Genomic DNA, 11,583 nt, shown 5'->3' with positions numbered 1-11,583 from the left:
TTAGTGCTTATTTAGGAAAAAAGTTAATTGATACCTTATTTATTAAATTATTTGGGTTTTCCCTTGTTTTGTGAAGAAATTTTATTTTAAAATTAATATATTGTAGAGCTAATCCAGTATAAAGATGTGTACTGCAGAAAACTCCTGTGTGTGTGGGGGGGGAGGGACTTGGGAGTGCTTAATAATGCAGTTCTGTACAAAGATTTCGTAAATCCCATAGACTTTGATAGAACCCTGTAGCCTAAAATATCAATGTTTTTCAATCTGATTGAATTTTCGTTTTTCTTATTATGTAAAATCAATACTTTGTGAATTCTGAAGTTACTGAGTTAAACTATTGGTACATTTAGTTCAATATTGTCTATTCTTACTGGCAAGATAGGTTCTTGGCCAGAAAATGGTATTCCCAGCAACTTCAAGGTTTTTGAATTTGGGTTCTTCTACCACTAGGGCTTAGACCATATCTCAAATTCAGTATATAACTAAGATCACAAGGTGACTACTGAAATTGGTTCCCATTATAATTTAATTAGCCTTTACAATTTTGTAATCTATTAAGATTCTTTGATTATCAGTTATGTGCCATGCATTATGGCAAACTGGAAGAAAGTTGACTTGTTATTAGTTCCAAAAGACACACAATGCAACTTAGCACAAAAGTGGCTGTCTACCCAAAATGTATCATTATTTGTTTATAAAATGCAAGTTACATACTAGGCTGATTAGCTAGAAACAAGAACAGACCTCTGTAACATGTCTGAAGAATAAGCACATGGATCAAAATTGCAATAAATTTGGCAGGTTGCAGTAAAACACATGAGAAGTTCCAAGTTCAGTTGAATCATAACAGATTTTTTCTCAAATTTTGCATAAGTAAATTTACACATTCTTCTGCAAAAGATCGATTTGGAAAGTAGATATTTTCTTCCTTGCCAGAACCTGTTGTGCTGCATGGGACATTTTGCAACTGTCTCTTCTGAAAGCATCTATCCCTAAAGGTTGGGGTACTGCACTGAGCTGCATGGAATGTTCTCACTCCCTTACAAGATTTATTCAATCAAAAATAAAATTATCAAGGGATTCACACTGGGCTCAGGACATTCCAACCCTTGATTGACCTTGGTTCCATAGAGTAGCAGTCCCCAACCTTCTTCTGGTCGGGGACCGCCTCCGGGGGTGGGGGAGAGCCAGCGGCCCGGCTGCCGCAGTTGCTCATAAATGCGCATGCCCAATTGCTGTGCATGCACATTTTGGCCACCAGGTGGCGCTAACACGCATTCGCAGAGTTGCCGCTCATGCGCGTTTTGGCCACCAGGGGGGTGCAAAAGTATGCACGGCAGTTCCGCGCGTGCACGTTTGCGTAGCTGCCGCGCCGGCCTCTTTCCCCCCCCTCTCGTTGCAGGGGGGGAGGCAGGCGCAGCCGCTGGCGGCCCGGTATGATGGCCTTTGCGGCCTGGTACCGGGCCGCAGACCGGGGGTTGGGGACCCCTGCCATAGAGGTCTGGGGCGATACTCCAGAAAGTAAACAAATTCTCCTTCATAAACGTTGTGTCTCCATGAATGTTAGTTTCTGATCAATCCTTGAAGTTTATCTGATTGAGTCATGCACATTATAACAAAGCATCAAAAAAATAAAGCTTAGCTTCATATAACTGTTAAAACAGGAGCTATTGACAACTGGAAATAATAGGCAAGAATAAGGGAAGAATGACCTGAGCAAAACTTGTTAGGAGAAGACTTAGTTTTTGCAAACAATATGTGAACTGGCATCTCTGGAATCTGGGCTGTACCTCCCAGATTGCAGGTTGGTGCTGCAGTGATTGAATATTCTACCACATAAACATTTCTGTTCATAGAAAGCTAGTGTGTGGAGTACTTTCATGACATATTGCTTCATCTGCTTTTTGGGAAGATAGTCACAAGACCAACTGTGTAGCCAAGTTCCTCTATGCCTATTATAACAACTATATACAATTGCAAATGTAGTGTGTTTTATGCTTATACTCTTATACATTTTATATATTGTGAAGAAGAGAATAGCTCCAGCTTTTCCAAAGTACTGCTGCGTATAGGGAAAAGATTCAAAAAGTCCTTTGAACATTAAAAAGTATTTCTCACAAGAAAAATGGTTGTGTTAACAGTCCCCCGCCATTTAGCAGCAGTCCTTTCTCTTTTGGACAGTTAGCTATACCTAGATTTTACATTTCTTACCTTTGTTTAATAAAGAAATAGTAGTGTCAGATAGCACATCCATACTTTAGTGCAGGGACGACCAAACCGACTCTCCGGATGTCCGTGGATCACTGTTACTATGAAGGGCGAAGCTGCAAGAATAGCTATTGGTTAAAGCTGTATAGTGAATTCAAGTCTGAGGAAATATTTGAACCAGAGATTTTCTGGCTCAAGCATACACAGTACTTTTAGAAAAGGAGGTGGAACATATTTTCAGAGAAAATGCTTTCTGCAAATGTATTTTAATTGAATGCTAACACATTAATGTTAACACATACCTCAGTTTATGAATAAGTTCAAGTTGGATGACAGCTATTGATCTGTCTCACTGAGTATTATCTGTCCTTAACTTGCAGTGGCTTTCTAGATCTCTGCCAGAAAAAAAGTATTTTCCCAATACTGGCTATCCAAGATCATTTACCTGGAGATGCCACGGCTTAAACCCAGGAGGTGCTGCTAACAAAGCAGTGGTTTGACTTCAGAAGTTGAATGTTAGGTTCATCATTTAGAAGTCAGGAAGGACTATTTTGTGGATGAAAAAAAAATTATGAGACACATAAATGCTGATGAAATGAATTGTCCAGAGCATAAAGGATTTCAAGACTGCCAGACTAGCTTTACATTGCTGCTTCTATGCGCCCTTTTAATTACCAGCTCTGTTATTATTAGTTGTAATTTGCATTCACTTGTAACATGCTGAGCATTTCATCATTATGTCATGACGTCTTATGTGTTTGATTTAAGGTTGTTTGTCTCAGCCACAAGCCATAACAAATTATAAGATACAGAAACAAAATGAAACAATCAATGTAGGTTATTTCCTATTGTTGTTCTACTGATTGAAGGGGGGAATGATCTTACACCTATTTCTCTCCTCACTGCAGCTTCCTGACCTGCATAGCTTTATGCTTTTCCCAGCAATGCCTGGGTGGGGCAGGGTTTTTTTTTAAATAATTTTATTATTTATTATTATATAAAGCATTTACAGAAAAATTAAGAAAAAAAGCCACCAGCTGATATGGTTTGCCATCTCTTTTAACATACATATTCAGTTCCCATCACATATTATTCCTAATCTAGAAGTTTTTACCATTTTTCTTAGCCAAGTGATTGTTAATACATATGAGAATATGATCTGTTATAAGAATATATTCTGTTATTATATTAAATGGTATAAGGTCAGTCCCCTTCATAGATTGGCCCTGACCTAAGAGTGACTACTGCCGTCTTGTTAATACCTATGAAGTATAGTTTGTCATCCTCTTTTAGCATACATATTGACATACATATTCAATTCCCATCACATATTGATCCTGATCTGGGAGTTATTACCATCTTCCTTAGCAGAGTAGTTGTTGATACATATGAGAGTATAATCTATTATAAGGATATATTCTATTATTGTCTTAGATGATATAAAGTCAGTTCCCTTCATATATTGGTCCTGTCCTAAAAGTTACTGCTGCTGTCTTTCCCACAGGAAGCCAGGAGAATACTCCATTGTTCAACTCATCCTTCAGGTGGTCGCAGCAAATGAAATTGTGTTTTTTTCCATAGTAGAGTGTTTCTGATTGTCCTTCTGTCAGGGCCAAAGAAGTCTCTTACTTGATTCTTGCTTGCAGTCGCCTTTGAGTAGGCTCTGTCTACTTTATCAATCTGGATCTCTTCCGCTGGTCGCACAGGAATATCTCCTGATAGCTTCCTGGGTGCTGTCGCTTTTGAATAGACTCTTTTTATTTTGCTGATCCAAATCACTTCCTGCTCTGAATAGACTTCCAGGTTTTCGGTGCTTTCCTTCCTTGAATCTGTTTTCCCAGGTTCTTCAAAGTTACTTTGGGTTTTTACATCCCTGGCTCTCTCCCCCTCATGTTGATTAACTTCCAAGCATTGAATTTTCGTTTGATTTATTATTGGCTGAGCTATATCAGCTGCTCTCTCCAGACCATCGGCTCCGTCCAAAAGCTCCCCCTTAATCCCACGGATTTCCTTTTCCAGCTTATTGACTGCTTTCAGTATCTTTGAGTTCCCTTCGCATAACAAATGGAAAAGCTGTGCCTTAGTTAATTTTTCCATAGTTCTAGGCAGTCACAAATTATAAACAGAAAGTCTCGTGAGGTCTCGCGGGAGCACGAGCGATCCCAAATTATCAGTTTGTCGATCTCCGTATCGTCAGCTACCCCCACTGAACTTTTTCCAACAAAACTTCAAAGCTGTCTCTTTGTTTGGTTAGCGGGTATAATTAGCTGGGAGTCTCTCACTCGACGAAAGAAGGAATTCACTTGTAAATTGGTTGAGGAGGGGGGAGGAAGAGCTTGTGGGAGAAGAAAGAGAAAAGCCAGAAAGCTTTCAATCCTTACTGTTGTAGACTTCAGCTTCTGTCAGCGCTTCTGTCAATCTGGTAAAAGATGGTCTGGGAAGAATGTAAGGTCAGCTGGTCGTTTCAAGCTTGTAAAGTTGTTTGCGACAAGGGTGCCATCGTGACCTTGAGCACACGCCGCTGTTGATCTGGGGAGTTCGGTCCCCCTACCTCCCCACAGATCTGTAGGACCCTCAGGATGCCGTTCCCGGTTCCTGGGGCGACCGACGAGCAGATTTGCGTATCTGCTCAGGTCAGCCAGGTGCAGAAGCTCCTGACCCTCGGCATGGCTTAAGAGCTGAAAGAAGTCCAGCTTTTATGGCGCCATCTTCAGTCGACTCTCCGGGGGCAGGGTTTTTTTGAGAAAGAAAAGGTGGGGAAAGATCTGTTTCCACTAGCAATGTGCATGAGAGAGAACCCAAAAAGTCTACCAAGCAGCAATTAAAAATGCAGAGTGGTCACTATGTGATAGACAGCAAGGCTATGCTGTAATAGAATTTTGAAGCTGAGGCAAAGGTTGGCTGTTGGCTTACTCTTCTGGTCAGCTTGATTAGGCACAGAAGTGACTCCTCATCCTCCTCTCCAGTATTTTAAGCCTGTTAGCTCTTATGCATGTTCAGAGTTGGGGCCAGCAGCAAAGTGAGAAAGGAAGCAGAGGCTCTTTGCCCCTTTTTATCATCTTCCTTTGGAACTCCAAGCCTGGCAGGAGCAGCCAAAAACAGATAGTGAGCTGAGGCAACCAAACTATGACACCATTCTTGAACTACCAGTTGCCTGTCTTTGTGATCTTCATTATGCTCTGTTTACAGAGGAATTGCTAGAAAGCAGCTTGCTAAATAGTCTGTGGTGTCCATAGCTGAGTTGGTAAGCACTACTTCCTAAGGTTCGAGATAACTGCTAGATCACAGTAGTACTGTGATGATGTATCAAATTGCCTTCGATTAGACTTGTACACGGTCATCACATTTTGAAGTCAATTTGCAATCCTTGTTTAGAGCAGAACAGTGAACACAGGTTGCTGATTCAGATGCAGTTATAAACTGTGCTAAATTGTAAGTAAATAAACGGTGGTTTGAAAGAAGAACAAGTACACAGGTTAGCATTGTTTGATTAGCATTAAAGATGGTTTATTGTTTTTTTATATATACAAGATTTTTTTTATTTTCATAAAGATAGAAATATAGAATGCAATACGAGTTATTAATACAAAGAACAGTAAAATATAGAATATAATCATCATTTGAAAATGTACATCCCCACATTAACTACACAATGATATAAACCTTTCCCCAAAACTGAGTCTAAGAGCCATCCACATTTCCACTACATTTAAAATACAAGGCCTATTTAGATATACAAAAGAGAAGTTGTTAATAATCAACCTACTTGAGAGATCGTAGACCTCACGTTAACTGCTTGATATAATCTAAGAGCTGTCCTGACAGATATTTCTAGGTTTAAGTTAGATGCTTAACATTAAACATTTCTTGTAGAGCAGTATGAGTTTTGGCCCTGTATCAATACTCTAATGAAGGGAAAAGAAAGTAGGGCTTTGCCTTAAAGATGTACAAAAAAAAAATTACAAGAGGATTTCATAGCTTCTCCTTATCCTTAATACAGATACCTCTACAAAACAATTTATACGTGACCCATTCTAAGAGCCATCCTGACAGGTATATTTTCAGATTTAAGTTGAGAGCTTAACATTAAACGTTTTCTACAGATCAGTGTGAGCTTTGGCCCTATAACAATACACTAATAAAGAAAAAATAAAAAATAAGGGGGGGAAACCCCGTTTTATATTTCCAACACTAACGATTATATTACCTATATGCCTACAAAAGAAAAGAAACAAGAGAGAAACACTGCTTCCCCTTTTTCATAAAAATAGAAATATAGAATACAGTATATGTTATTAATACAGAGAATAGTAAGTTTCAAGGTTTAGATTAAATGCTTAACATTAAACATAGAACAATATGAGCTTTCGGTCTTCTTAAGGGGGTCTCATCTCGAGGCTTGCTACATCTTGTCGTTCCCGTAGACTTATATTCTGTCCCATTGGCCTTTGGCGTAGAAAGTGCAGTTGTACTCTTTCCCGCAGAATATGCATCGATAAATCTTGAGGCCGTTGCACCTCCTGGACTCTAGTATCAATACAATTTTTTTCCCAAAGAGCTCCTTTAAATCGGTTACTTTCACTACAGATCCATATGTCTTTTGATTGATTTTTGTACACTGTTGCTTTGAGATGGCTGTATGTCTTTTTAAAAACGGTGTCCTTATCTGGGCTGCAGAACTCCGACATCCCCTTTTCCATCTCCAGAATTTCAGATTTCTCTTCTACTGTTGGTTTTCCACCTTGTTTAGAGCTGTCATCAGCCACTGTTATTGATCCATCATTCCTGTTGGAGACTTCTTCCTTGCCATCTTAGATCTCCTTGAGGATATTTTTAACCAATCCTTCTGTAAATGCTTTGAAATCTTGGGTTTGTTTCTCTATTAGATGAGCCAATCTTTTTAACATAGACATGTTTTTGACTTAAAAAACAACAGCCGGCCTTAAACAATTTTACAAGTGGCCAGTAGAGGTCCTCTGTTTTATCCTCTAACGTTCCGGCACAGGCATGTGACGTATTGAAGTCAGTAAGGCAGATATTCTCGTGCTGGAACAGAGTTCTTGTGAGATCTTCCCATTCACAGCTCTTATCTCTTATCTCCGAAGACCAAAACAATTGCAGTAAGAGCTTTTGCCAATTAATTTGAGTTGATTTGAGTCCTTCTTCTGCTTAGTTAGGAGAATTAGCCTGCCTCATAACGAGGTGGCTTTGGGCAGAGCAGAATAAAAGGAGGGGGGAAACAAAGGGCTTTGATGCAGGAAGAGAGACGGAGAAAAAAAAGCAAGAGATACTTGCAGTAAATGATGTTTTGGAACTCAGCCGATGTCCTCCCTCAGTTCACAACGTTCATTTGCAGTAAATCGTCGTGTAGGGTTGAAGCAGATACTTTAAGATTAAAGAGAGAAAAGAAAGTCCGAGATAGAATATGGCAGTCGTCCTGTGGACCTGAAACGCTGACAGCCTATAATCCAGGGAGATATACTCCCTAAAGGATTGGAGACGGCCCCAAGAACTTCCTGGGTAGAAAGGTGAGATGGGGTTTGCGTACCCCTCCTCTTTTCTGCCAATTGCTTGCGCGATTGACCCCTGTCAGGCTTCAGAGATAGCAGAGCAGATGCCCTGCAACCCTCTCAGAACGACATCTTAGCTGGAAGTCAAAGATGGTTTATTGTTAACGTCAATGCACTTCTATTCTGCTTACCATTTTCCTAATGTGAAAAAAGAATATTTAATCTAGGCAAGCAACAATTTTATTTTATCACATGTTGCATCAATTTTATTTTAAATCTGTTTCAATGTTGTTACTTGTAATACTACACCCTTTCTCTTTAATTACATTATATATATACTAATATTTTCAGTTTTTGAAAATGGCGCTTTGGTCAGGCTTTGCAGTGAAAAGTAACATGCTCTTAAAGTGTTTATTGAGCCATATCAGTTGGAGCCATATCAGTTGGTAAAGAACAGCTGGTTAAAATGACCAAGATAAAATATGCCTATTTCCCCTTCTGTACTGAGATCTTAGAAGGGTCTGTGTACTCACCAATGTGAAGATAACTGCAGAGATCTGACTTAGGCAGGAATTAAATCATAAGCATTGGTGCTCTGAGTTCTCATCTTGTTTCTGTCTGCTTGATTCGTATGGTAGAGTCAAACCAGTAGGATTCACTGTGCAAAGGCATTGCATTCAAACTTAGGGCAACCAGACTAGCAGGAGTTGTGGATGCCAGACAGATGCTGATGGCAAATCATTTGTAGCTGCCCAGAGTTTGGTAACTATGAAAAAAATGGTTGGCTCTCACAGGAGGGGAGGAATTTGCTTGTAACCAGGTGGGGAGTCCTGCTAAAAAGGAGAAAAGACATTTAGGGAAGATGGTTTAAATGACTATAAGAGGGATGTGTTGCTTCTTAACCAATACAGAATTTGATTTTTTCCTCTCTTTAAAACCCCTTGTTATAGTAATAAAATGCAAGGACAATCAAATGCCAAAAGGGCTCCTGAGAATATTAGGATGATTTCTTTCTGCAGAAACCTGAAAACAGGTATCAGCAGAACCAAGTCACAGTGGAGAATTCCATCCCAGCACTTTTGCTTTATTCAAAAGGCTAACCCTGAAGCTTTCTCTCCTTTTTCTCAGTAGCACAGTCAGAAAAGAAACGCCTTAGAAAGCCAAGTAAACGGCTTTTGGAATATGCAGAAGAATATGATCATATATTTGCACCTAAGAAAAAAAAAAGGAGCCGGGAGTCATTTCGGAAGGTGGGTGTACTGCACAACTGTTACAAATGTTACAAAACATTTAAAGGTATTTTGAAAAGTAGAACTGGGATCTATCAAGGCCTATGCGTGCAAGTGGGGATTCCTGTTTTCTGTCTGTAGGTCCACATAAAATGCTTTTTGTAATTGCCTCAACTATTTGAAGTGGCTTATCAGGGAGTGCAAAAGGTTGTAGTAACGAGGGTTTCTGAAAAACTAGAGCATTCATGTCACATGTGTCTTTTTGGAACCCAAACATCTATGAAAATTGGGGTGGGGAAGGGTTATTTAAACCAATAAGCATAAGCATGCAACAACCACCAATCATTTTGCTAGTCACCCAAGGCTGAGTGATTTTACATAGGTTTGATAACATATTGCAGAAATGTTGCTTTTTCCATTAATAGGCTGTACTCCTTAGTATCCTTTGCCTGCACAGGATCTGAATGTTTGTGCAGAACCCTAAGTTTTCTCTATTTGTATATGTGGCTGCTATTAGGTAAGTTCTGTAGAGAAGCCTGAAAACAAACTGGATGGCAGCAGTGGTAAGCAACATCAGAATAAACATCTAGAAAAGAAGACCATGGATTTGGTTTCGCCTGCTTTTTCATCTAAAGAGTCTCCTCCGGTCCTTGAAGTTGAACGTTGTCTGACAGATGACCCCGAGCCCCATTCTATGGAACCGCGGTCTGAAATGCCCGTATTGACATTGTCTTCACCAAATGTGTTGGAAACTGCTGCTGCTTCTCCTTCGCAGGGAGAAGAACAGTTAGTGAAATCAGGTGAGTTATGTATAGCTTGTATTTTTGATAGAAATCAGTATACATTCTCTGTGTGTTCTCCTGCATTTGGATAAACTGAGCTGAAAAAATGGCCAAAAATACCTTACTGGATTCTTGGATCTGATAGGTTACTGATCTAGATGAGTCCAAATAAAAGCCACATATGAGTGTCTATTTTATTTGGGGATATTCAGCTATACTAATCAGCTAGGGTGGCAGGTACTAAGCGCTCCCAGCACCTCAGCTGATCCTCTCAGGTCTGCGTGCAGTGGAAAGAGACTTTAAAGCAGCTGCAGCAGAAGCCCTCCCAACCAGATCCTGGGGACAATTTCTGCAGCATGGTTTAATTGCTATTTCTTCTTCTTGTGTCTATTGGACCCAGAAAAAAACAGGATTTCCAAAAAATCCCAGATCTTAATACCATACTGGTATTCATAACTGGCATTTTTTGGAAATACCAAAAAACTCCAGGTCCAATAGGCATAAACTGGGGGCTGGGTCTTTTGCACACATTTCTTTCCTGTATAACAGTGGTCCCCAAACCCTGGTCCGCGGCCCGGTGCCAGTCCGCGAGAGCTTTGGCACTGGGCCACGGCTCCTTCTCCCTCTCCCCTCCCCCAGCGAGAAGCTCGCCAGGCCGCAAGCAATTTGGCCGCCGAAGCAGCCGATTAGCTTACGGCCCGGCAAGCTTCTTGCTGTGGGATGGGAGGGGGGAGGGAAGCATGGCTGCCGGCATGCCGGCGGTGCAAACGTGCATGCGTGGACCTGCCGCGCATGCACGTTTGTGCCCAACGGGTCCACAAACGTGCATGCGCGGCAGCCCCAACACATGAGCATTTGCATGGGGCTGCTGTGCATGTGCAGGGCCCCAAGTCACCCTCTCCCCCCACCCCTTGGCAGTGGTCCACAACCTGGAAAAAGGCTGCGGATCTCTGCTAAATGAGACTGCAATATACCCAGTTTTGATCTAATGTCACATGTGAGTTTCTTTTCATTGTGTCTTTGTCCTCATGTATATCCCCACCTGACCACTCCCTTGGTTCTTCTCAGGATACTGCAGAATACTCCCTTACTAGATATTCCAATTATTAGTATAGTTTGTAGATATTACTCTCAGGACATCAGTATTTGAGGGAACAATACAGTCACTTGAATGTATACAAAAATGAAAACATCAAACACTGCCAGCTACCACTTCATGCACTGTTAAAATTTTAAGAAGTGTGCTAAAATTGGCACTGGAAGTGAGTCGTGGGAATGCATGTGGGATGTAAAATGCATCCCACCAACAGCATTATCAGCTGTTCATTTCTTAGGATAAACACACTGCTAAGGAGTTAGGGCAGTTCCATGGGAAAGAAAAGTTGAACCTACAAGAATTCCCTCTTTCATTCATCTGTTAAAAGTACACAGAAGCTCTGGTCAGCCTAGCGAGAGGGTTCTAACGGGTCTGAAAGAGTTGAAAACACTAGTCTGTTTAATCCATGTTCTTAATTTGCTGTTGTAGCGGATGTGTTTATCTCGGTATGCAAGCTTATGCATGCACTTAGGATCATAGAATCATGGGAAGGTACCTCCCAGGGTCATCTAGTCCAACGCCCTGCACAGGGGAGGAACTCACAACTACCTGCCCACCCACTACCTAAAGATAAAATCTTGATAAGGATAGCCGCCCATTTTTCTTTGAGCTTACATTCTTGGCTCTTCATATTATGCGAGAGTTTTTCACCCTAATTTTATTTCAAGAAAGATAAACAAAATGATAGAATACATTGAGATCACTTTGAATTTATTAATACTACTTTTTGGAGAACTCATTACTGCCACTGATGAAAG

General features: G+C 40.6%; 1 protein-coding gene across 13 annotated transcripts in view; it reads left to right on the top strand.

Annotated features, from left to right (window-relative positions):
- NSD1 (nuclear receptor binding SET domain protein 1) overlaps positions 1–11,583 on the top strand; it is a 92,548-nt gene that overhangs the window by 32,242 nt on the left and 48,723 nt on the right. For 10 of the 13 annotated variants that reach the window (XM_077326243.1, XM_077326247.1, XM_077326244.1 and 7 more), the window contains exons 6-7: positions 8,847–8,968; positions 9,465–9,747. In XM_077326243.1, coding sequence (XP_077182358.1) covers positions 8,847–8,968; positions 9,465–9,747 — 405 coding nt within the window. The remainder of the gene's footprint in view (positions 1–8,846; positions 8,969–9,464; positions 9,748–11,583) is intronic. The other 3 variants (XM_077326245.1, XM_077326252.1, XM_077326254.1) reach the window with 1 other exon arrangement.

Source organism: Paroedura picta, chromosome 3, assembly GCF_049243985.1.
Source record: "Paroedura picta isolate Pp20150507F chromosome 3, Ppicta_v3.0, whole genome shotgun sequence".
Lineage (NCBI taxonomy): Eukaryota > Metazoa > Chordata > Lepidosauria > Squamata > Gekkonidae > Paroedura > Paroedura picta.
This window is presented reverse-complemented; position numbering and strand designations above follow the sequence as displayed.